The 25,577-nt window shown below is 36.1% G+C and overlaps 1 protein-coding gene across 10 annotated transcripts in view; it reads left to right on the top strand.

The window, feature by feature from the left end:
* GABPB1 (GA binding protein transcription factor subunit beta 1) overlaps positions 1-25,577 on the top strand; it is an 87,553-nt gene that overhangs the window by 14,952 nt on the left and 47,024 nt on the right. For 4 of the 10 annotated variants that reach the window (XM_037021052.2, XM_037021051.2, XM_037021046.2 and 1 more), the window contains exons 2-4: positions 20,479-20,586; positions 23,327-23,356; positions 24,631-24,798. In XM_037021052.2, coding sequence (XP_036876947.1) covers positions 20,479-20,586; positions 23,327-23,356; positions 24,631-24,798 — 306 coding nt within the window. Of the gene's footprint in view, positions 1-17,433; positions 17,723-20,478; positions 20,587-23,326; positions 23,357-24,630; positions 24,799-25,577 lie in introns of those variants that run through there. The other 6 variants (XM_037021056.2, XM_037021055.2, XM_073211845.1 and 3 more) reach the window with 3 other exon arrangements.

The following is a 25,577-nucleotide window of genomic DNA, read 5'->3' as shown; positions in this document are numbered from 1 at the left end:
CCTGACACATGTACAACGTCTCGCATTATCACTATGCCCACCACAGTGGCACATATGTTACAACTGATGAACCTACATTGACAAATCATAATCTCCCAAAGTCCATAGTTTGTGATTCATTTTTTGGTGTTGTACATTGTATGGATTTGGACAAATGTGTAATGACATTATTATAGTATCACTCAGAGTATTTTCACTACCCCCTAAAAAATTATTTTTAAAAATTTACCTTCAAGGTTTTTTAATAGCCACATTAAAAAAACAGGTGAAATTAATTTTAATCCTTTATTTTATTTAGCCTCAAATATCCAAAATATTACCATTTTAATATATAATCAATAGAAGTTATTAATGAGGTATTTTACATTCTTTTTTTGGTAGTATGTCTTCAAAAACTGGTATGTTACACTTATTGCACACCTCAGTTTGGACTAGCCACATTTAATGGTCAGTAACCTTATATGACTAGTGGCTACCATATTGGATAGCCCAGTTCTAGAACATACTCATTTGAAACTTTGAACTCAGTTTGGAACTGCTTTGACTCACTAGTATTGAGGGTGGCCCTGAGCTGATCTTGCTTCACAGTCCTATTGCTCGTTATTAGAAAAGTTATGGCTTCCTGTCCAGACTTTTCTGTACTAACTTGGCTGGTCCAAGAGTGATTCCGAGTATTGTAGACAAAGACATCCAGATTCCTGATTATGTTCATAATTTTCCCTTTTGTTTCAGAGAACAGAATTAACCTCAAGTTTTTTGGGTCGAATCTGTCATTTTTAGTTTCTGCCAATAAAAAGAATGTTCAGTCGAGTTCCAACCTCAGTCAGTTATAAGTAATTTAGTTACAACAAGGGTGACAGAAATTCAGTGAGCATTCTGTTGATTATGGTATTCTTAGAATTTGTGAAGCTTTAAGCTTAATTTACATTTAAAAAATGAATGTTATGATTTTATCAGTTATCCCAACTATTTATGGAGTTTTTACTTGTGGTACATATTTATTTATCTTGTGAATGAGTATTTGTTGAGCATTTAGCAGGTTACCATAGTCCAGGTACAGTGAGAAGCTGTAGCTCAGTAAACAGACAAATATAATGTGGCATAATAAATAAATGTCATGATAAAGATAAGCTTAGGTTGCCTGAAGAACATATGGGAGGGACACTTGAGTTAATTTTGGGGGCTCAGGGAAGGGTTCACTGAGTTGATAAGCTGAATTCTGAGGCGCAACTAGGAATTAATATGGTAAAGGTGGACGTGGAGAGGAACATTCTTTCTGGCAGAGGGAATGTTCTGTATAGGTGCCCAAAGATGAGAAAAAGAACCAGCATATTATCGGGAGTGTGGAGGTCAGTGTGAGAGGTGATGGCACAGACACATACACACGTACACTATGCTAGATCCTACTGTGCTCTACCCACTATATATACATATGCATGTGTGTATGTGTTAGGAATTGGCATCATTTAATAATTGGTGAGTTGGTAGGTCAAATAAGGGCCCATGTTTTGGAGGGGATATGTAGGCAGTGGAGGAGAGAGAACAAGGTTCCCTGAGAAGGAATGTTCCCTCTGTGGAACCCAATGTGAACACACATGGTTTTGGTCAGGCTTTCACTGGTAAAGTGGGTGAAAAAATGACATGAGAAAATCTAAGGGCGTTTTCCCCGATTCTTAGTTGGAGGCAAAGAATGCCCCTCTAGTAGAGGCTTTAAAGATATTAAAGAGGTAAGTCTTGCTCTCCTGTTTTGGTAGTGGAATTTCCTCAGTTTGTGGTTCCTGAAACAAAGTTATTTTGCCACAAGTTTTTCATCAGCTTTGTGAGTATGATTTCTCTAGATCCTTGGTATTGGCTTTAGGAAGATCTAGATCTGGGATCAAGGTTCTGGCTTTGGGGAATGGGAACCTTGGTGAGAAACAGTTATTCCTTTTTTTTTAATGCAAAGTGGTTTTTTTGGTATCATTAATATGTAATTACATGAGCAACATTATGGTTACTAGAGTCCCCACATTATCAAGTCCCCACCGCATACCCCATTACAGTCACTGTCCGTCAGCATAGTAAGGTACTATAGAACCACTACTTCTCTGTGTTCTACAGCCTTCCCTGTGACCCCTGCTATATTATGTGTGCTAATTGTAATGCCCCTTTTTCCCCCTTATCCCTCTCTTCCCACGCGTCCTCCCCAGTCCTTTCCCCTTTGGTAACTGTTAGTCCATTCTTGGGTTCTGTGAGTCTGCTGCTGTTTTGTTCCTTCAGTTTTTTCTTTGTTCTTATACTCCACATATGAGTGAAATCATTTGATACTTGTCTTTTTCCATCTGGCTTAGTTCACTGAGCATAATATCCTCTAGCTCCATCCATGTTGCAAATGGTAGGATTTGTTTTCTTCTTATGGCTGAATAGTATTCCATTGTGTATATGTACATCTTCTTTATCCATTCATCTACTGATGGACACTTAGATTGCTTCCATTTCTTGGCTATTGTATATAGTGCTGTGATAAACATAGGGGTGCATATGTCTTTTTCAAACTGGGCTCCTGCATTCTTAGGGTAAATTCCGAGGAGTGGAATTTCTGGGTCAAATGGCATTTCTATTTTGATTTTTTGAGGAACCTCCATACCTCTTTCCACAATGGTTGAACTAATTTACATTCCCACCAGCAGTGTAGGAGGATTCCCCTTTCTCCACATCCTCACCAACATTTGTTGTTGTTTGTCTTTTGGATGTTGGCCATCCTAACTGGAGTGAGGTGATATCTCATTGTGGTTTCAATTTGGATTTCTCTGATGATTAGCTATGTGGAGCATCTTTTTATGTGCCTGTTGGCCATCTGAATGTCTTCTTTGGAGAAGTGTCTGTTTAGATCCTCTGCCCATTTTTTAATCAGGTTATTTACTTTTTGTTTGTTGAGATGCATGAGCTCTTTATGTATTTTGGATGTTAACCCCTTATTGGATATGTCATTTATGAATATATTCTCCCATACTGTAGGATGCCTTTTTGTTCTACTGATGGTGTCCTTTGCTGTACAGAAGCTTTTCAGCTTGATATAGTCCCACTTGTTCATCTTTGCTTTTGTTTCCCTTGTGCAAGGGGATATGTTCATGAAGAATTTGCTCATGTTTATGTCCAAGAGAGTTTTTTGCCTAAGTTTTTTTCTAAGAGTTTTATCGTTTGATGACTTACATTCAGATCTTTGAAGCATTTCTAGTTTACTTTTGGGCATGAAGTTAGGCAGTGATCCAGTTTCATTCTCTTACACGTAGCTGTCCAATTTTGCCAACACCAGCTGTTGAAGAGGCTGTCATTTCCCCATTGTATATCCATGGCTCCTTTATTGTATATTAATTGACCATATATGCTTGGGTTAACATCTGGACAATCTATTCTGTTCCACTGGTCTATGGGTGTGTTCTTGGGTCCCTTATGTTGGGAGATCTGTGAGCTTCCATGGTCTGAGAGACTATATCCTCCCCTAGCTTGGGGAAGTTTTCAGCAAATATTTCCTCAAAGACACTTTCTATCCCTATTTCTCTCTCTTCTTCTTCTGGTACCCCTATAATGCAAATGTTGTTCTGTTTGGATTGGTCACACAGTTCTCTTAATATTCTTTCATTCCTTGAGATCCTTTTATCTCTCTGCCTCAGCTTCTCTGTATTCCTATTCTCTGATTTCTATTCCATTAATTGTCTCTTGCACCTCATTCAGTCTGCTCTTAAGTCCTTACAGAGATTGTTCCATTTCTGTAATCTCCCTCTGGACTTCATCCCTTAGCTCTTGCATATTTTTCTGCAGGTCCATCAGCATGGTTATGACCTTTATTTTGTATTCTTTTTCAGGAAGATTGGTTATATATATCTCCCCAGGCCCTCTCTCTGGGGTTTTCTGAGTGATTCTTGACTGGACCAGATTCTTCTGCCTTTTCATGGCAATAGAGGTGGTGTAGGCAGGTGGCATGTGTGTCAGCTGGGAGAACAAAGTCCCTTCCTGCTTGCTGGTCACCTTGCCCTTCTTTGCTGCCTGTGTTGGCTACCCGCACACAGGGAGCAGACTCTGGGACAATCTCCCGAGCTGCCATGGGCGGGGCAGCCCTCAGGAGAGCCCAGAGCCCTGCGGAGAGTGGCAGGCTCACCGGGTGTGTTCTCCTGTGATAGCGGTGCCCCTTTGTGTCTTGCTCCGGCTTCCTCTGTCTGTGCCGGGTAGCTACACACCTGAGGCAGCCTCTGGGTCTGTCCTGGTTAGCTGTGCACTGGGAGGAGATTCTGTGTGGTTGCTGTGGGCGGGGCCTCTCTCCGGCTGCTCAGCCACTGTGGTGGGTCAGCCGGTCTGCTTACAGCACCAGTTGGGGGGGGGAATGAATAGCAGGCTGCTTATCACCATGAGGGGCTTCAGGGCTGGGTTACCCCCAGAGGCTGGGGCACCTGAAGTTCCTTAGGATTCCCAGCCTGCTGGGCTGAGTGTGCCAGGATGATTCCATCTAGTTGTTAAGCCCTTGTCCCTTTAAAACTTTCAAAAAGCACCCACTTTTCTTTTGTCTCAGGGGAGCTGGCTGTGGGGACCTGCTCACAGTCTCCATCTTGGATTTTACTTTTCTGTTTCTCTAATATCCAGTACACCATGCAATGTGTCTCTGTGCTCCCAGTGCAGATTTCTAGAGCTGGTTACTTAGCAGTCCTGTGCTTCCACTCCTTCCCCACTCTGATTCTTTTCCTCCCACCAGTGAGCTGGGGTTGGGGGAGTGCTTGGGTCCCGCTGGTCACAGCTTTGTATCTTACCCTTTTTGTGAGATGCTGAGTTCTTGGAGATGTAGATGTAGCCTGGCTGTTGTACTGTATCTTCAGGTGTAGTTGTATTTGTTGTATTTTCAAAACTATATATGGTTTTGGGAGGAGATTTCCGCTGCCCTACTCATGCCGCCATCTTGAGCCTCCCCCTATGGGTCTGTTCTTTTGCCAAATTGTCTTGATTACTGTGGCTTTGTAGTATAGCTTGAAGTCAGGGAGCACAATCCCCTGAGCTTTATTCTTCCTTCTCAGGATTGCTTTGGCTATTTGGGGTCTTTTGTGGTTCCATATGAATTTTAGAACGATTTGCTCTAGTTCATTGAAGAATGCTGTAGGTATTTTGATAGGGATTGCATTGAATCTGTAGATTTCTTTAGGTAGGATGGCCATTTTGACAATATTAATTCTTCCTACCCAAGAGTATGGGATTAATTTCCATTTATTAGTGTCCTCTTTAATTTCTCTTAAGAGTGTCTTGTAGTTTTCAGGGTATAGGTCTTTCACTTCCTTGATTAAGTTTATTCCTAGGTATTTTATTCTTTTTGATGCAATTGTGAATGGAATTGTTTTCCTGATTTCTTTCTCTGCTAGTGTATAGGAATGCAACAGATTTCTGTGTATTAATTTTGTGTCCTACAACTTTGCTGAATTCAGATATTAGTTCTAGTAGTTTTGGAGTGGATTCTTTAGGGTTTGTTGTGTACGATATCATGTCATCTGCAAACAGTGACAGTTTGGCTTCTTCCTTACCAATCTGGATGCCTTTTATTTTTTTGTGTTGTCTGATTGCTGTGGCTAGGACCTCCAGTACTATTTTGAATAAAAGCGGGCAGAGTGAGCATCCTTGTCTTGTTCCCGATCTTAGGGGAAAAGCTTTCAGCTTCTCGCTGGTAAGTATGATGTTGGCTGTGGGTTTGTCATATATGGCCTTTATTATGTTGAGGTATTCTTCCCTCTATGCCCATTTTGTTGAGAGTTTTTATCATGAATGGATGTTGAATTTTGTCAAATGCTTTTTCAGCATCTATGGAGATGATCATGTGGTTTTTGTCCCTCTTTTTGTTGGTGTGGTGGTGAATGTTGTATCATCCTTGCATTCCTGAGATGAATGCCACTTGATCATGGTGTATGATGCTCTTGATGTATTTTTGAATTCGGTTTGCTAATATTTTGTTGAGTATTTTTACATCTATGTTCATTGGGGATATTGCTCTGTAATTTTCTTTCTTTGTGGTGTCTTTGCCTGGTTTTGGTACTAGAGTGATGCTAGCTTCATAGAATGAGTTTGGAAGTATTCCCTCCTCTTCTATTTTTTGGAAAACTTTAAGGAGAATGGGTATTATGTCTTGTCTAAATGTCTGATAAAATTCAGCAGTAAATCCATCTGGCCAGGGGATTTTGTCCTTGAGTAGTTTTTTGATTAATGAGAAGCAGTTATTCTTGCACGCTGTTGTGGGAGTGTAAGTTGATATAATCTTTTGGTAGATAATTTGGCAGTGTCTATCACAATTAAAATGTGATTTTAAAAAATCTTGCAATTATACTTAAAATAATTCCCTTAAAATGGGCAGAGGATCTGAACAGACACTTCTCCAAAGAAGACATTCAGTTGGCCAACAGACACGTGAAAACATGCTCCATGTCACTAATCATCAGAGAAATGCAAATTAAAACCACAATGAGATATCACCTCACACCAGTTAGGATGGCCAACATCCAAAAGACAAACAACAACAAATGTTGGTGAGGATGTGGAGAAAGGGGAACCCTCCTACACTGCTGGTGGGAATGTAAATTAGTTCAACTATTGTGGAAAGCAGTATGGAGGATCCTCAAAAAATCAAAATAGAAATGCCATTTGACCCAGAAATTCCACTCCTCGGAATTTACCCTAAGAATGCAGGAGCCCAGTTTGAAAAAGACATATGCACCCCTATGTTTATCACAGCACTATATACAATAGCCAAGAAATGGAAGCAGTCTAAGTGTCCATCAGTAGATGAATGGATAAAGAAGATGTACATATACACAATGGAATACTATTCAGCCATAAGAAGAAAACAAATCCTACCATTTGCAACATGGATGGAGCTAGAGGATATTATGCTCAGCGAAATAAGCCAGGTGGAAAAAGACAAGTATCAAATGATTTTACTCATATGTGGAGTATAAGAACAAAGAAAAAACTGAAGGAACAAAACAGCAGCAGACTCACAGAACCCAAGAATGGACTAACAGTTACCGAAGGGAAAGGGACTGGGAAGGATGGGTGGGAAGGGAGGGATAAGGGGGAAAAAGGGGCATTACGATTAGCACACATAATATAGCAGGGGTCACAGGGAGGGCTATACAACACAGAAGACAAGTAGTGATTCTATAGTATCTTACTATGCTGATGGACAGTGACTGTAATGGGGTATGTGGTGGAGACTTGATAATGTGGGGAGTCTAGTAACCATAATGTTGCTCATGTAATTGTAGATTAGTGATACCAAAAAAAAATAATAATAGTAATAATAATAATAATTCCCTTAAAAGGGCTAACCTGAGTGTATGTGTGTCCTGCAGTATTATTTGTAAAAAACTAAGAAATCAGAAAATGATTGAATAATTATGTACTCATACTTCATATATTTGTTTCCTGTTTCTAGAGTGTAATAGTTTCATTTCTCTGTGTCAACTTACCACAAATTTTGTCCTTAAACAATACAAAATTCATTACTTTACAGTTCTGGAGGTCAGAAGACCTAAAATTAAGATTTTAGCAGGGCAGTTCCTTCTGGAGGTTCCAGGGGAGAATGCATTTTCTTTCCTTTTCTAGTTTTTAAAGACTGCCTGCATTTCTTGGCTGGTGCACCCCTCCCTCCATCCTCAAGGCAAGCAGCCATAGCCTATTCAAATCTTTTTCTCTCTCTCCCTGATCTCTGATTCTTTCTCTCTGATTCTGACCCTTCTACCTCCAAGGACCCTTGTGATTGATTATGTTAGGCCCGCCTGGATAATCCAGGATCATCTTCCTATCTCAAGATCTTTAATCACATCTGCAAGTCTTTTGCCACATAGGTAAGCCAACATATTCACTGATTCTGAGAATTAGAATCTAGACATTTTGGGGAGGCCATTATTCAGCCTACTGCACTCTATAACACTGTGCGGCCAGTAAAAAGAATGCTTAAATCTGTGTACTTACATAGAAAGATGTCACTTATAAGACAAGGGTATCCGTGTTAAGTGAAAAACAGCAGATTACAAAAAAATATAGTATGATCTTTTTTGTGTGTATTTTTATTTGTTTAAAAAGAAATAAGCATTGTGCATTTGTGTGTTTTTAACACATATAAAATACCTGGAAGGACACACATGAAACATTTAAGTGGTTACTTCTGAGTAATAAGACCACAGGGCAGTGTGGGGATGACTTTAAATTTAAAGTGTGTATTTCTTATATACCATGAACATGTATTTGTTTATTGTAATTTTATTTTTATGAAAATATATATCTACATAGTTGAGAAAATAAAAATAACAAGGTTTATGGAAAAAAACAAAACAAAACACCCACAGTCCCTTCTTATCACTTCCCACCCAGAACCCTCCTTTCCAGCGGCATCTCTTTTGTTTTTTGCTAGTTTTCTATACTTATCTCCATATCTCTAAATAACAAGCTAATGTATTTTTTCACTTTTCTGTATTAGATATGTTTTACTTTCTACTTATGAAGATGAAGCTTTGACTCTTTTAAGCCAACCCACACCTAAGCTTATTTTTCCTTGACCATCATCTTCTTAATAGAATTTTACTAAAAATCTTGCTTGGATTATTATTCAGTAGTTATTACAATCCTGAAACTTCTATTCTTCACTAACCCATGCTATACGTATATGGACTACATTCCCTTTTTTGTTTAGTTTTCTCTTCCTTTGAAAAATAAATTGTCTAGCTTTTTCTTCTGCTTAGTTTTCTTGTATTCATCATTAACTCATCTCAAACTCTGCATTGGAAGTTTCACTCTTTTTTTAGGAGACTTTTCAACCTTTCTTTGACTTGGAGACCTTCCTGGAATATTTTGTCCTCTCGCTTCAAATCCGGGTTTGCTTCCCAGGTGTGTGGCACAGCTGTTATGGGGTCTTTCTTTACCGTCATCAGGGGGATCCTCCTCCACTCTATGCTGGGTCCCTTATTTCCTGAAGCCCTTGATTCTTCTGGTTTACTTCTGGTTTTGGTGGAATACATCTTTTTGAAATTAGGGTATATGGGAGATAATTTTTTAAAATATATTTTATATTTTGAAATGTTATTTTCTTTAAAGTTAAAAAGAAAAGTAAACAAAACCAAACAAAAAACTCACTAGATAAAAATGGGAATGGGAGAAAATTCCAAATATACTAGAGTTCATATGATGATTTTTTTCCTTCAAAGGAATTACACAGAGAGAGACTAAGTTTAAATCCTTAAAGGGCATACTCTTTTTATTAAGTTATTATTGATATACATTCTTATGAAGGTTTCACATGAAAAACAATGTGGTTACTACATTCACCCATTTTGAGTCCCCTCCCACATCCCATTGCAATCACTGTCCATTAGTGTAGTAAGATGCCACCGAGTCACTGTTTGAAGGGCATGCTCTTTTATATCCCAACAGATTCCCAATGTTCTTTAGTTCAGAACACAAGAAGAGTTAAGAATATAGGTCTTACTTTAGACCAAAACTAAAGTTCTTTTTATTATCCTTCTCCTCCTTTGCAAAATGGAGACAATAACTCTTAATATGGCTGTTCAGATTAAATGAGACAATGTAGCAAAATGCCAGGCATTGCTTTTCCTTAGTATCTTAGTTGTTTTCTTATGAGAATGGAATAAATTCTGATACCCAAGAATATTTTCAAACATATAGTTATATACATGATTATAATATGGCTTAATTTTACATGGAGTCACATTTGCATCCTTCTATACTATTTAAAAAAATACTCTTTCAATAGCTAATTTCTTAACCTTATAGGCTTATTAAGTTTATCTTTAATTTTGGTGAAAAGTTTTAAATAAAAGTTTATTTTTAATTTCATGAGTAATATGTGCTCATTATAGAAAACTTGTGTAAAGAAGAATAGAAGAAGGGAAATCTGTAATTTTCATTATCATGGTATATTGTTAGCAGGTACTTTTTTATGCATTTTATACACAGTTAAGATCATATTCAGTTTAAAGTCTTGGTTCTTACACCATTATATACTTTTTGTAAATAACATTTTTAAATGACTATAGTATTATATGTAAAAGATATCTTTATCTTTTGTAGATACATATTAAAATATTTACAGGTAAATAATATGTGTAATATTATCTTCAAAATACTATGTGTGAGTGGGAAAATGGCCATAAATTAACAGTGGTGGTTGTGTGGGAGATCATTATACTATTTTGTCTATTCTTGTTTTCGCTCAGAATTTTCCATAATAAAAAGTAAAAAAATAAAAATAAATAAGACTGCAATATTCCATTATGACCTATCTTAATTGAACTATTGTTTGTAGTAGGGCATTAACTTTTTCCCTATTTTAAATAACATTTCTGTTAATATATTAATGTTTCAGATAGTTTATGATAGATTTATGTGTATAGAATTACTAGGTCAAAGAGTGGACATTTTAAAGGCTTTTGATGGATACATAAGTTCTAAATTGCTTGATGAAAAACTTGGTTTTGTTAGATTTACAATTGTACTCATTGAACATAGGAATGTTAGTGCAACTTTGTGCTAAAATTTTTAATGAGACCATCAAGGGTTAAGTATATCATAAATAAGGTTATATTTTCTAAGTGTTTTCATTCATATTTTTAAGAGTGTTAGTAACAATTCACAGGGAACTAGTACTTTACAGTTTTATAGGTTCCATCTCCAGTAGTGCTGTAACCCTTCAACAGCTCTGTGAGCTATGAATTACAGATACTCAAAACAAAATAGATTCAGGTTTTAAAAATGTTATTATTGGTAGTAATTCCTGTTACCACTAGATGGCTCTCTCAGCATGTACTTTTGAGCAAAAGGAACTAGTTGGTAGACATTTTGAAGTTACCCTATAGTTCTTACTAAAATACATTTTAATTGGAGTTTAAAAAAATAATGGTCTGTATCAGATTGTGATGAACTTTTTTGGAAGTAGTTAAGAAATTCAAGGTGTAATTTATTATACTGGGTTTTGGGTTACTTTTCTTAAAAAGAAAGTAGTAGTGAAGTTGATGGTTGATGGCATTTGGTGCCATACACATAGTATGTTTTCACTAAGTATTTTTAATATTCATTAAAATTTATTGAATCATGCTTCTTTATTTGACTGGGGAAAAGTTATTTGCCATACCAAAAAAAGCAACATTTACTGATAAGTCTTTAAATGATTTTATTTAAATGTATCTTTATGTCTGAGACTTTAACACATAAATAATGAACTAAGTAAATTGAGCACTCAGATAAGCCTGGCTGGAGCTGTGGTCCTATGGGTCAGTTTTGTTGTCTTAATGCAGTTGTGTGCCTCTAATCAGAATTATTCTGCTGTGATGAGTGTTTCACCTCGTGCAAGAATCAGGAGTCATGTTGCTACATTTGGTATTTTTGTTATTTTAGGTTTTACTAATTATCTTGACAAGAAAATTAGAGCATGTCTGATTTTGGTCTTACCCTGGATTTAACATGTATTTTCTCCCATTGGTTTTCAATCTTAGTAGATCCATTGCTGTCTTTGTATAATGTTTTGTATTGCCCCTTTTGCTAATTTGAAAATCATAGTTAATATTGCCTATCTGCATAATTTCAAAAATCATTATAATACCTTAACTATAGTAAAAAGGAAATGGAAGAAAAGCAATTTATATTAAAATATGTGTTATTTCAGTGTAAACACTTAAGCCCACCATACTGGGTGACACAGGGTAATCTATGCTTGCACCTCTGCATAGAATCATTGTGAATGTACTAGCTATGAAAGGCTAATTGATAGTGTTATGTTGCTGATCCAGATATGCAAATGGCATAATCATTGGTGACATGATTTTCCAAAGTACTGAACAACTTTTAGTAAAGTTTGAACAAAACAAATACATTTATACAGTATGACTTATTCTGGAAAATTTGGGATGCATTAGTAATAGTAAAAAAATGTTTTATTTACGTATTAGCTAAGTTCTAGCCTTAGTGGAATTTTGACAGTCATCCAGAACATGTGACAGTTCTTTGCCATACTGGATTGTTTCCAGTATTGCTGTACCTCTAGTACCTATGGCATTTGCCCATTAAATGCTAGTAGAGCCTTCACCCCCTCCTCCTATTCCTGTCCATCCCTCAAATGTCTCCATAAATATTCAAAGGACCCTCTAGGGGGCAGTGCTGCTACCTTTGAGAACCATTGATTTAAAACTATCTAGCTATGTTAATTAATCTGCATGGCTATATTGCTCATGGAATTCCAAAGGCATAGTAACTTATGTATCCAAGGTCCTTAATATGATGTTTTGAATAATTAAGAAAATTGAAGAACTGTGGTAGAAATTGATTTATTCAAATGCATCATTGTTGGAATTTTTATAAGATCAGTAAGTTTGCTATTTCAAGTCCCCAGTATCCTGAGTTTTCTTTATTTTTCCACTCTTCCTGTTGAGTAAGGCAGTGGTATTTAACTTTCCTAATGTCAGCATTTACTTGGTTGACAATCATACAGTGTAATTTATCTCTTTATAAATAACTTTTTAAATTAGGAAGATAATATAGTAACATTACAGAAACTTTGAAAAATGGAGGTAAAATTTTTCATCATACCACTCCAACAGTCACTAATATTTTTCAGTATTTTGTTCTTCATGTTCATATTTTGACACTGAAAGCTAGTTTTGTATCTTTTCACTTAACGTGGCATAACTTCTTTGTTATATGACTTCACTATTATTTTAAAATTACTTCATCTTCTGTTAGATTCCACAAATTAACTATTTTCCTACCTTTACATTGTTCACATTATAAAAACAATTATGTATATATATATATACCCATTTATATTGCTAATAACATATCTATATTGCATTGAACATGTCAGTATATCAGTTTCACCTCATTGACTACATCAAGAATTACTTTTAAATTATTTACATTTATTTGACTATTAGAGGAACCGAATATTTTTTGTGCCTGTGAATTGCTTTCCCTTCTGGAAAATGTATGATCATGTCCTTTATTGATCTGTTGGGTTCTTGGTGGTTTTATTTATTCATTCATTCATTCATTCATTCATTTTATTTATTTATTTATTTATTTATTCTTTTTTTAAGGTATTATTGATACACACTCTTATGAAGGTTTTACATGAAAAACAATGTGGTTACTACATTCACCCATATTATCTAGTCCTCTCCCCATATGCCATTGCAGTCACTGTCCATCAGTGTAGTAAGATGCCACAGAGTCACTACTATTTGCCTTCTCTGTGCTACACTGTCCTCCCTGTGGGCCCCCCCACCATGTGTGCCAATCATAATATCACTGAATCCCCTTCTCCCTCCCTCTCTACCTGCCTCCTCCTCCCCTCCTCTTTGGTAACCGCTAGTCTCTTCTTGGAGTCTGAGAGTCTGCTGCTGTTTTGTTCCTTCAGTTTTGCTTTGTTGTTATACTCCACAAATGAGGGAAATCATTTGGTACTTGTCCTCTGCCTGGCTTATTTCACTGAGCATAATATCCACCAGCTCCATCCATGTTGTTGCAAATGGTAGGATTTGTTTCTTATGGCTGAATAGTATTCCTTTGTAATCTGTACCACATCTTCTTTATCCATTCATCTACTGATGGACACTTACTTAGGTTACTTCCATATCTTGGCTATTATAAATAGTGCTGCAATAAACATTGGGGTGCATATCTCTATTTGAACCTGAGAACTTCTGTTCTTTGGGTAAATTCCTAGGAATGGAATTCCTGGGTCAAATGGTATTTCTATTTTCAGTTTTTTGAAGAACCTCCATACTGCTTTCCACAATGGTTGAACTAGCTTACCATTCCCACCAGCAGTATAGGAGGGTTCCCCTTTCTATGCATCCTCGCCAGCATTTGTTGTTCTTAGTCTTTTGGATGTTGGCCATCCAAACTGGTGTGAGGTGATATCTCATTGTGCTTTTAATTTGCATTTCCCTGATAATTAGTGATGTGGAACATCTTTTCATGTATCTGTTGGCCATCTGAATTTCCTCTTTGGAGAAATGTCTGTTCATATCCTCTGCCCATTTTTTAATCAGGTTATTTACTTTTTGAATGTTAAGGCATGTGAGTTCTTTATATATTTTGGATGTTAACCCCTTGTCGAGTATGTCATTTACAAATACATTCTCCCATACTGTAGGATTCCTTTTTGTTCTGCTGATGGTGTCCTTTGCTGTACAGAAGCTTTTTAGCTTGATGTAGTCCCATGTGTTCATTTTTGCTTTTGTTTGCCTTGCCCGAGGAGATGCATTCAGTGAAAAGTTGCTCATGTTTATATTAAAGAGACTTTTGCCCATGTGGTCTTCTAAGAGTTTTATGGTTTGACGACTTACATTCAGGTCTTTGATCCATTTCGAGTTTACTTTTGTGTGTGAAGTTAGACGATAATCCAGTTTCATTCTCTTGCATGTAGCTGTCCAGTTTTGCCAACACTGGTTGTTGAAAAGGCAGTCATTTCCCCACTGTATGTCCATGGCTCCTTTATTGTATATTAATTGGCCATATATGCTTGGGTTTGTATCTGGCCATTCTAGTCTGTTCCTTTGACTATTGTTCTTTTCTTGTGCCAGTACCAAATTGTCTTGATTACTGTGTCTTTGTAGTAGAGCTTGAAGTCAGGGAGAATAATCCCCCCAGCTTTATTCTTCCTTCTCTGGATTGCTTTGGCTAGTCAGGGTCTTTTGTGGTCCATATGAATTTTAGAGCTATTTGCTCTGGTTTATTGAAGAATACTGTTGGTATTTTGATAGGGATTGCATTGAATCTGTAGATTGCTTTAGGCAGGATGGCCATTTTGACAATATTAATTCTTCCTATCCATGAGCATGGGATGTGTTTCCATTTATTTGTATCTTCTTTAATTTCTCTCAACAGTGTCTTACAGTTTTCAGAGTATAGGTCTTTCACTTCCTTGGTTAGGTTTATTCCTAGGTATTTTATTCTTTTTGATTCAACTGTGAATGGAATTGTTTTCCTGATTTCTCTTTCTGCTAGTTCATCATCATGAGTGTATAGGAATGCAACAGATTTCTGTGTATTAATTTTGTATCCTGCAACTTTGCTGAATTCAGATATTAGTTCTAGTAGTTTTGGAGTGGATTCTTTGTACAATATCATGTCATCTGCAAACAGTGACAGTTTGGCTTCTTTCTTACCAATCTGGATGCCTTTTATTTCTTTGTGTTGTCTGATTGCCATGGCTAGGACCTCCAGTACTATGTTGAATAAAAGCAGGGAGAATGGGCATCCTTGTCTTGTTCCCAGTCTTAGGGGAAAAGCTTTCACCTTCTTGCTGTTAAGTATGATGTTGGCTGTGGGTTTGTCAATATATGACCTTTATTATGCTAAGGTACTTGCCCTCTATACCCATTTTGTTAAGAGTTTTTATCATGAATGGATGTTGAATTTTGTCGAATGCTTTTTCAGCATCTATGGAGATGATCATGTTTTTGTCCTTTCTGTTGATGTGGTGTATGATGTTGATGAATTTTCAAATGTTGTATCATCCTTGTATTCCTGAGAAAAATCCCACTTGATCATGGTGTATGATGCTCTTGATATATTTTTGAATTCGGTTTGCTAATATTTTGTTGAGTATTTTTGCATCTATGTTCATCAGGGACATTGGTCTGTAGTTTTCTTTTTTTGTGGTGTCTTTGCCTGGTTTTGGTATTAGAGTGATGCTGGCCTCATAGAATGAGTTTGGGAGTATTCCCTCCTCTTCTACTTTTTGGAAAACTTTAAGGAGGATGAGTATTAGGTCTTCACTAAATGTTTGATCAAATTCAGTGGTGAAACCATCTGTTCCAGGTGTTTTGTTCTTAGGTAGGGTTTTGATTACCAGTTCAGTTTTGTTGCTGGTAATTGGTCTGATCAGATTTTCTGTTTCTTTCTGGGTCAGCCTTGGAAGGTTGTATTTTTCTAGAAAGTTGTCCATTTCTTGTAGGTTATACAGTTTGTTAGCATATAATTTTTCATAGTATTCCCTCATGATTCTTTGTATTTCTGTGGTATCCATAGTGATTTTTCCTTTCTCATTTCTGAATCTATTTATGTGTGTAGACTCTCTTTTTTTCTTGGTAAGTCTGGCTAGGGGTTTATCTGTTTTGTTTATTTTCTCAAAGAACCAGCTCCTGCTTTCATTGATTCTTTCTATTGTTTTATTATTCTCATTTTTATTTATTTCTCCTCTAATCTTTATTATGTCTCTCCTTCTACTGACTTTGGGCCTCATTTGTTCTTCTTTTTCTAGTTTCATTAATTGTGAGTTTACACTGTTCATATGGGATGTTCTTCTTTCTTGAGGTAGGCCTGTTTTGCAATACACTTCCCTCTTAGCATGGCCTTCACTATGTCCCACAGATTTTTGCAGTGTTGAATTATTGTTGTCATTTGTCTCCATATATTGCTTGATCTCTGTTTTTTTATTTGGTCACTGATCCATTGGTTATTTAGGAACTAGTTGTTAAGCCTCCATGTGTTTGTTGGATTTTTGGTTTTCTTTGTGTAATTTATTTCTAGTGTCATACCTTTGTGGTCTGAGAGGCTGGTTGGTACAATTACAATCCTTTTGAATTTACTGAGGCTCTTTTTCTGGTCTAGTATATGATCTATTCTTGAAAATGTACCTTGTGCGTTTGAGAAGAATGTGTAACCTGCTGCTTTTGGGTGGAGAGTTCTGAAGATGTCTGTTAGGTCCATCTATTGTAATGTGTTGTTTAATGCCTCTGTCTCCTTACTTATTTTCTATCTGGTGGATCTATCCTTTGGGGTGAGTGGAGTGTTGAAGTCTCCTAGAATGAATGCATTGCATACAATATCCCCTTTAATTGTGTTAGTATTTGTTTCACATAATGTAGGTGATCCTGTGTTGGGTGAATACATATTTATAATGGTTATATCCTCTTGTTGGACGACCCCTATGTAAGGCAAACAAAAGCAAAAATGAACACATGGGACTACATCAAGCTAAAAAGCTTCTGTACAGCAAAGGACACCATCAGCAAAACAAAAAGGAATCATCCTACAGTATGGGAGAATGTATTTGTAAATGACATACGGACAAGGGGTTAACATCCAAAATATATAAGAACTCACATGCCTTAACATTCAAAAAGTAAATAACCTGATTAAAAAATGGGCAGAGGATATGAACAGACATTTCTCCAAAGAGGAAATTCAGATGGCCAACAGATGCATGAAAAGATGTTCCACATCACTAATTATCAGGGAAATGCAAATTAAAAGCACAATGAGATACCACCTCACACCAGTTTGGATGGCCAACATCCAAAAGACTAAGAACAACCAATGCTTTGTTTTTGTAGCTGCCTTAGTTCTGGCTTCCTCTGGCTGGTGTGATGCCAGGGCAGAGGGTGCCAGTTTGCGAACCAGGTGCAGGCTGGCCAGGAGGAAGGCGCATCATAGTGGGGTGCCTTTGAACTGGGTAGCCAGCCAGTGGAATGGAGCACCTGAATCTCCTGAAAGTTCCCAGCCTGCTGGGCAGAGTGAGCCTGGACAATTTTGTCTACCTGTACTTTCTCCTGAGCCGTAAGGTCCATGCAATCCTTGCCCCTTTAGCAGCCCTCTTGCTATTAGGAAGTCTCTCAGACTGTTTGCCTTTCTTTTGTCCCAGAGCAGCTGGATATGGATCCCTGCTTTCCACAAGCAGCTGGAGTCTCAGTCTTTCCAGGTATTCCTCCTGTCTTATCTTTCCAACCCCACTAATCACCAGAGCACCATGCAATGTAGGTTCATGCTCCCAGAAGATCTCCATGGCTAGGTTTTCAGCAGTCCCAGGCCTACACTCCTTCTCCGCTCTGTTTCTCTTCCACCAGTGAGCTGTGGTGGGGGAGGGGCTTGGGTCCTGCCCTTCACAGCTTTGGTACGTTACCCTGTTCCATGAGGTCTGTTCTTTTCTCCAGGTGTATGTGGTCTGGGTCAGCCTTCTTTGCTGTTGCTCTTTCAGGATCAGTTGTATTAATTATATTTTCGTATTATACGTGGTTTTGGGAGGAGGCCTCTTTCTCACCTCACATGCCACCATCTTTAATCTCTCCCACAGTCTTGGTGGTTTTATTTTTTCCCTTCATTTTGAATCAGATCTTTCAAATAATTAAAATATTAATGTTTCTTACATTCATTTGTGTGGCAAACATTACTTTGCTGTTTTTGGTTTTATTTTATTTTACTTTATTTTTTCATACACATGTTTCATATTTTTTATGAGACCCAACACTTACTATCTACCTATGGAGATAGTGTGCGATAATAAGAAACAACATGGGATAGAGTCTAGTGTTGGGGGTCCTGGAAAGAGATCTTTATAATACATATTGTATCTGACAAAGAACTCATATCCTTAATGTATATAAGAATTAAGATAAAGGCAGACAACCCAATTTCTGAAAATGACAGATAGACCTTAACCACCACTTCATAAAAGATATCCAGATGTCTAAACCATCTGGCAGTTTGTGGGCTGAATGAATGCAAAGTGATTTTATATTACCTGCATAAGACATATTGTAAAATGCATGTTTTGGGGAAAGATTTATCTCATTATAAAATGATACTTATATTACATTTTGGTTATCCATATTAGACACTATATTTGTTAATGTGTCCAGCTTAAATTTTACGATACTTCTGTGAAAGAGAAATCAGCTTTTTTTGCCTTACCCTTCCTTTAGTAGGAAATTATTATTGGAGGTTCTTTGCCTATTGAATATGATGTTAATTTTTCTACCCAGCTGGTACATATTCCCAAGGAAAAATCCTTCATTAGAGACCAGTAAACTCTAGATTTAATGCCTTTAGCAGGATTAAGCAGTATCTTGGGTTCCAGTGACTCCACAGGATATAAAGAATGGGGGGGGGGAAAGGGAAAGGAAATCAGAAATTCAAGGGTTGAAAATGTTGCCAAGTGTCACACAAAAGCATGTTAAAAAAAAGCACATAAAAACACATAAAACCTGCGTGCATTTCTTCTTCACCATAGGATATATTACAAATCATTTTATCCTTAAAAATAGAACAACTATAAGAAATTCTTCCCTGCTTGTGACAAATGCCAGTTTTGGATGTAACACATCTCACTAATCATTGTGCAGGCCTTCCAGTATTAGCATCTGTCTCTTGTTACTCTGTGTTTGGTTGTTGCCATGTTATGGAATCTACTAAGAAATACAGTAATTTAAGCATAAGTCTCTGTTCTTTCAGGGACATTTTTCTTTTAATCAACCCTTTTAGAGTCCCTAACATCTCTTCTAATTGTATAATGCATTCTATTCCTCCCTGGCCTAAATAACCTCTCTGAGCTCTGTCAACTTCCTTCTCATACATGTACTCCTCTCCCCTCTTCCTTGAGTAATACCTGTTCATTACAAGATTGGCATACACTAATCAACATAACATTCCCCTCATAACTTATTTCCTTTTGACTAGTTACCCAACCCTCAAAGAGTATTCAGTTTGGGGGCAGATCATACAATAGGTACATTTTTTTCTTGTGAAAACCTCAAGGGCTGCATATCTTCCTCACAGACCTCAAATTCTACCTGTTTGTCTTTCCTCAGGATATTATATAACAACATTGAATAGTCCTCCAACTCAATAGTCTTTCTGGATTTGGGAACTTTCTTCTCAGAATTATAATCCCTTGCTTTTGAGCATCTCTGATGAATTCACATCTTTCTTCACCTGTGTACTCCTGTCATGATCTTTCCTTAACATATATTTCAATATTTCTTATTCAACAAGACAGACAGACAGACTGACATACACAATGCACACACATATCCTGGGCTGTGACACTGGTCTTTTCAGATCTTGAAATCAAGGTATTAGGTATACTTAAACTTTCTAGCTTCTTAATGAGACATATACTCTACTAATAATACTGTTAAGACTGTCTTTTCAGTATTTTTATTGAATAAGTACCTTTTTCTGGAAGAACTTAGATGTGCATTACCTATACAAGGGTTAAAAATACTTATTTTAAAATTCTGAACCCAGTAACCGTTGCAAAAAAAAGTTATGGTAGATTTATATAATTTGCACCAGTTACAGAGGACAGTATCTTGCCTTATTTCTATTTACTTTTGTGAAAACTTTATGCTTTAATTTCTCCAATGAAAACAATTCTTTGCCAGTTTTAAATTTTAGATAAGATTTCTTTGCCACTTCCCTCTTCTATCTTATAGCAGGTATATTTTGGAGAATTCAAACTAATTTTTTTTTCCTCAGTTAAAACTTGATGAGAAAGGAAAATCTGTTCCCAAAATTCAAATATAAATGCTTTTTGTGTGATTTAGAGTTTCAGATTAACCATATTACAATCTTTTGAAGGAATAATTGAGAATTGACTTATTAATAAAGATCGAAGGGGGGAAAAGTCATTTCATAACATGTAAATGGAGGTGTCATACTTACCTATGTTTTGTTTAGATGTCCCTGGTAGATTTGGGGAAGAAGCTTTTAGAAGCAGCACGAGCAGGTCAAGATGATGAAGTTCGTATTTTGATGGCAAATGGAGCTCCTTTTACTACAGACTGGGTAAAGAATGATTTTAATATTGTGGGTGCTTTTTTCTTTCTTCTCATTTTTCCATATAAAAATTTATTCAGTATTATGTTTATAAGTGGTAAAAAATTAAATTTTTTTGGCAATTTTTTTGCAATTTTAGAATTATCATCCTCTTTTAAAGGGAATGTTTCTTTTTTTTTTATATTGGACATGTTTATCCAAATATTCTGTCTACAAAAGGTTTTTCTTTTAAACTATGGAGTTCAATATAATAGAATAAATGTAAAATGTAGTTGTTTGGCATTTAGCTGAAAGGTCTTTTCAGATATCTTGAATTCAAGGTACTAGGTAGAAATTATAATTCAGAAAATGACAAGTAAGATTGGGGTTAATGTTGCAATTATTTCTGAAAAAAAAGTTTGCATTTTAATTTATACTTGTATAACTATTGCAAAGGTGACCAAAGAGAAAGAAAGGAATGGGAACAAGTTTTTAGTGACTACAGAAGGCTACTGTGGGGAAGACAAAAACTGTAACTCTATTTAATTCTGCGGGCAAATGAAAAGAGACGGTCTTGGGAGGATTAGGCATCTGACTTAACCCTCCCAACTGGTTAACAACTAAAAATTTCAGATTTTAATTTTGTTGTTTGGCTTACATGCCCTGTGTTCTTTTTTACTTTTTATTAAAAACAAAACAAAATAAATTTTTTTATTATGGAAAATTTCAAACATGTATCAACCCCTGCATATCCTCATTCAACTCCAAAGATGATCAAATCTTGTTTTTTTATAACCCCAACCATTTTTTTGTTATGTATTATTTTAAAGCAAATTCTAGGAACCATTTCATTTCATAAATATTTCAGCATCTGTTTATACAAAATAAAGATTTTTTAATTAAACATTAAAAAAAATTCTGATGAGGTAGAAAGAAAGGGATTATCAAATTGAAAAACTTAAATGAACCCAGAGAAATTTCACCCTGAGAATATTTGCTGAACTCAGTAAGTTTGCTTGTTGGTTTCCCCACCTCCCTGGCATGGATTACTGAAGACAAAGACCTGAGACTGCTCATAAAGAGAAATCTCCCAGAAGATCCTCTCCCCATAATTCTGGAATCCCAAAGAGATGTACCTTCGGTGTAAGGATAAACTAGAAATAACCCCACCCTCCTCCTCTCTGCTCCTGCTCCTGTTGTTAGTGTACTGCAGGGAAAATGAACTGATTTGAACCAAGTCACCAAATAGAGAGAGGAAAAAGTTTGTTGATGAGATTAGGGCCCAAGCCATTCCTTGCACATATTTGTGCCCTGAACACATAAATACTTGTGCATTCTGCAAAACTCTGTACAACGAAAAATGAATTTAAAATGATCTGTAGACTAGAGGTTACCCTCGGTTCCTGGCAGAGGCAAATGAATATCCTTTCTGCAGGAACCTGCCTTCATTCCCAGATTTCATATACACAAATGAAATTCCAAGGAAACTGAACAAAAAACCCTAAACCCTCAAGGACACAGGACAACTTGGATAATAACCCACAAAACAACTGACAACAGAAACAGACCAACGAGGACTTTAGATAAGATTTTCATAGCAGGTTAGGAACAGCTGAAAGCTATGAAAAAAATCATCTAGAATGCAGCACGGAGAAAAATTGTTAGAAAATTTAAGAGATGTCAGAAGTCGTGAAGGCTAGTGCGAGGAGGTCTAACATCTAATCATAAATCCACAAGGAAAATGAGAATAGAGATGAAATTATTTTAAGAGATAATGGCTGAGATTTTTTCACAACTAATGAAAGGTGGCAGCTCACAGATTCAAGTACAATAAATCTCCAGCAGGATCAATAAAAATGTCCATATCCAGACACATCGTAATGATATTGTACATCAAGACAAAAGGATCTTAAGGATTGGTATCCATAATATATAAAGAATTCCCATGAGAGTAATAAAAAGACAAACAAGACAAAGATGACTGGGCAAATGACTTACATGGTACTTTAGCAGAGAAAAGGTTCAAATGACCAATAAACATGAAAAGGTGCTCAACTACATTAATAAGTGGGCAAATGCAAAGTAAAATTATGAAATACTATTGCCTATCCACCAGATTAGTTGAAAAGAAAAAAGTCTGATAGTACCAAGCATTGGTGAAGAGATGCTTAATTGATGTAAACATTTTAGGGGACAGTTTGGCAGTACCTGGTAAATTTGAGTATGTGCATATCCTATGATATAGCCATTGAACTTGTAAAAATATGCCCAAGAAGAACTTTTGTTCATGTGCATGAGATGTGTACAAGACTGTTTTTAGCTGCAGTGTTATTCATACATAGGTTCTGTTTTACAAACAACCCAAATGTTCATCAATAAATTAGTTAAATGAATTGTGATGTATTAATTCAGTAGACTATTATAGGATAGAGAAAATTAGTGAACTATATCTATGATTACACTTGCCAAAATGGGTGAATCTTACGAATACATTGCTAAGCAAAAGAAGGCAAGTCACAGAGAAATATATGCAGTATGATTCTATTTAAATAAAGTTCAAAAAAGGCAAAACTAAAGTATATTATTTATAAATGAGAAACAGAAAACAAAGCAAAGTAAAGCAGTGCTTATTATAAATTTAAAGTAGTAAGTACCTCTGGGGCTGAGGTAAGGGTTTGTAATTAGGGAGTGACATGTGGGAAGATTTTGAATTGTATATCTAGACTGTGGTGGTGGTTTTACAAGTGTTTGCCTTATTTTTTTTCTTTAGACAAAAATATCTAGACATCAAACAACAAAGGTAAGGTCTGAAGAAGAAAAAAATATAAAGTAAACCCAAATAGTGCATAACTCATGACTGTTAAATGGACTGTTGAGATACTTTATTAAATATTAGAATTTAAGAGTATACAAAGGGCCAATTGCAGGAAAACATGATAAAGCCTGGAGAGAGAAAGAATTGTTTGAGAATCTTTGATCTGCTAGAATGACCCTCCCTTAAAAATACAAGGCTTTTAATAGTAATAAAATAATTATTCCCAGGATAAATGGCTTCCATTTTTACCATGTATTGAGAGCACATGCCTAGCTTTGCATTAATTCTTACTTGTGTGACTTCAGGCAAATTAGTAACCCTTCTGTGGCAAAGGAGGGTAGTAGTGGTGGTACCTGTGTTATGAGGAGATTGAGATAATATGTGTAAAAGTCTTAGATTAGTGCTTGCCATGGAAAGTGCTTGCACAAAAACCTTTCTTGCTATTAGTACAGTAGTGGTCTTAGCAAATTTCGTATTCTACTGAACTATATTGGTTCTTTGGAACGTTAGTGCCTTGGTAATCAGAGAATTGTAGGGACTTAATGTGCCTCTAAATGCATGTGATGTAACTTTATTCTAATTTTCACCTGTTAAAAGTTATGCTTCTAATAAGGCTCTTCACTCACATTTTAGTACTTCCATTGTATATTATGATTGTAGCATTAATGTAGCTCCTCAACCACGTGGAACCAATTTCAGAACTGGGCTCTGTTATGGTTCTGTCCTGACTTACCTTTGGTAAGTATAACTCAGATAAAAATTTCCTCCTAAGAAAATGACTATATGATCTCCTTTAAAAAGAACCCTGAGGTGTTTTAGTTTATTTCTGAAGTCCCATAAAACAGTTTAATGTAAAAATGTACATACACCATTATGTGTTCTTGATAGGAATATCATATATGAAAAGTTTTGTGTGGTTGGTATGAGGAGAACATCCCAGTACTCAGAAAAATTTCCAAACCCTAATTATCTCTAATTCCTGCTGAAATTAATTTTGTGTAGGATAAACAAAATGAAGAAAGCAAGTTTGAATTAAATGTAATACTGGCTTTTTTCCTCACTGAGAAGTATATGGGAATTCTTGAAGGCCTCTATGAAGAGAATATGATAAGAATAAATTTTTTCTTTTGCGTTTTGAGCTACTGTATAAACAGATGATATAATCTCTTTGCTCTGTAAGCAGATAATGTAAAATATGAGGTAGTAGTGGAAGTGTATTACAAGTGACTATAAATGTGGATTTTTTTCTTGCATTATAGCTGGGAACCTCTCCCCTTCACTTGGCGGCACAATACGGGCATTATTCCACCACAGAAGTACTGCTCCGAGCTGGTGTAAGTCGGGATGCAAGAACCAAGGTGGACCGAACGCCATTACACATGGCAGCTTCTGAAGGCCATGCCAGCATAGTAGAGGTTTTGCTTAAGGTATATTTCTCTTTTTGCATTTTGTTTTTAACGTAAGTCCCCAAAGAACAGGGAGAGGAGAAGTAATTTTATTGAATGTCTACTTTTTTCCCTATGTTATCTCATTTTTTGTATTTAAGTCCATTAAATGAAAATTAAGATTTCCTTTGTTAGGGGGAAAAAACTTTCTCTAGGTATGTTCTTTTAGTTCAGTAAAAACAATTGATTTCTTAGACTTTGGTCTCCCCTGTGGTGCAGTACTACAGCTTTGACTTACTCAACACAGTTAAAATGCTCTTGGAAGGGAATATTAACTAACAGATAATATTAACAGGAACAGGGGTTTTTCTTTAATTATCTAAATGTCAAGGAGAAAATTCTGAAACAGAGTGATAGATTTAGTCATTCTTATTCCTTTTTATTCTAGCTTTTAAAAGCAGCCTGTTTAAAAGAACTACAGTGTAAATCACAAATGTGACTCACATGTAATTCTAGATTATCTAATAGCTACATTTAAAAAAGTATTAATTAATTTTAATATATCTTATTTAACCAGTATATACAAAATACCATTTCAACATGAAATCAATATAAAAATTATTGAGATATTTTACTTCCTTTTTTGGTGTTAAGTCTTGGAATTCCAGTTTGTATTTATACATACAGCATGTCTCTATTCCAACTAGTCATATTTCAAGTGCTTAATAGCCACATGTGCCTAGTGGCTACAATATTGGAGAGTATACCTTTGATAGATCGCTTTTACTTAGTTATATTGCACTGCTTTTGAATACAAAGGA

This window comes from Manis javanica, chromosome 8, assembly GCF_040802235.1.
Source record: "Manis javanica isolate MJ-LG chromosome 8, MJ_LKY, whole genome shotgun sequence".
Lineage (NCBI taxonomy): Eukaryota > Metazoa > Chordata > Mammalia > Pholidota > Manidae > Manis > Manis javanica.
Note: the sequence above shows the minus strand (reverse complement) of the source record. Positions and strands in the feature narration are given on the sequence as shown.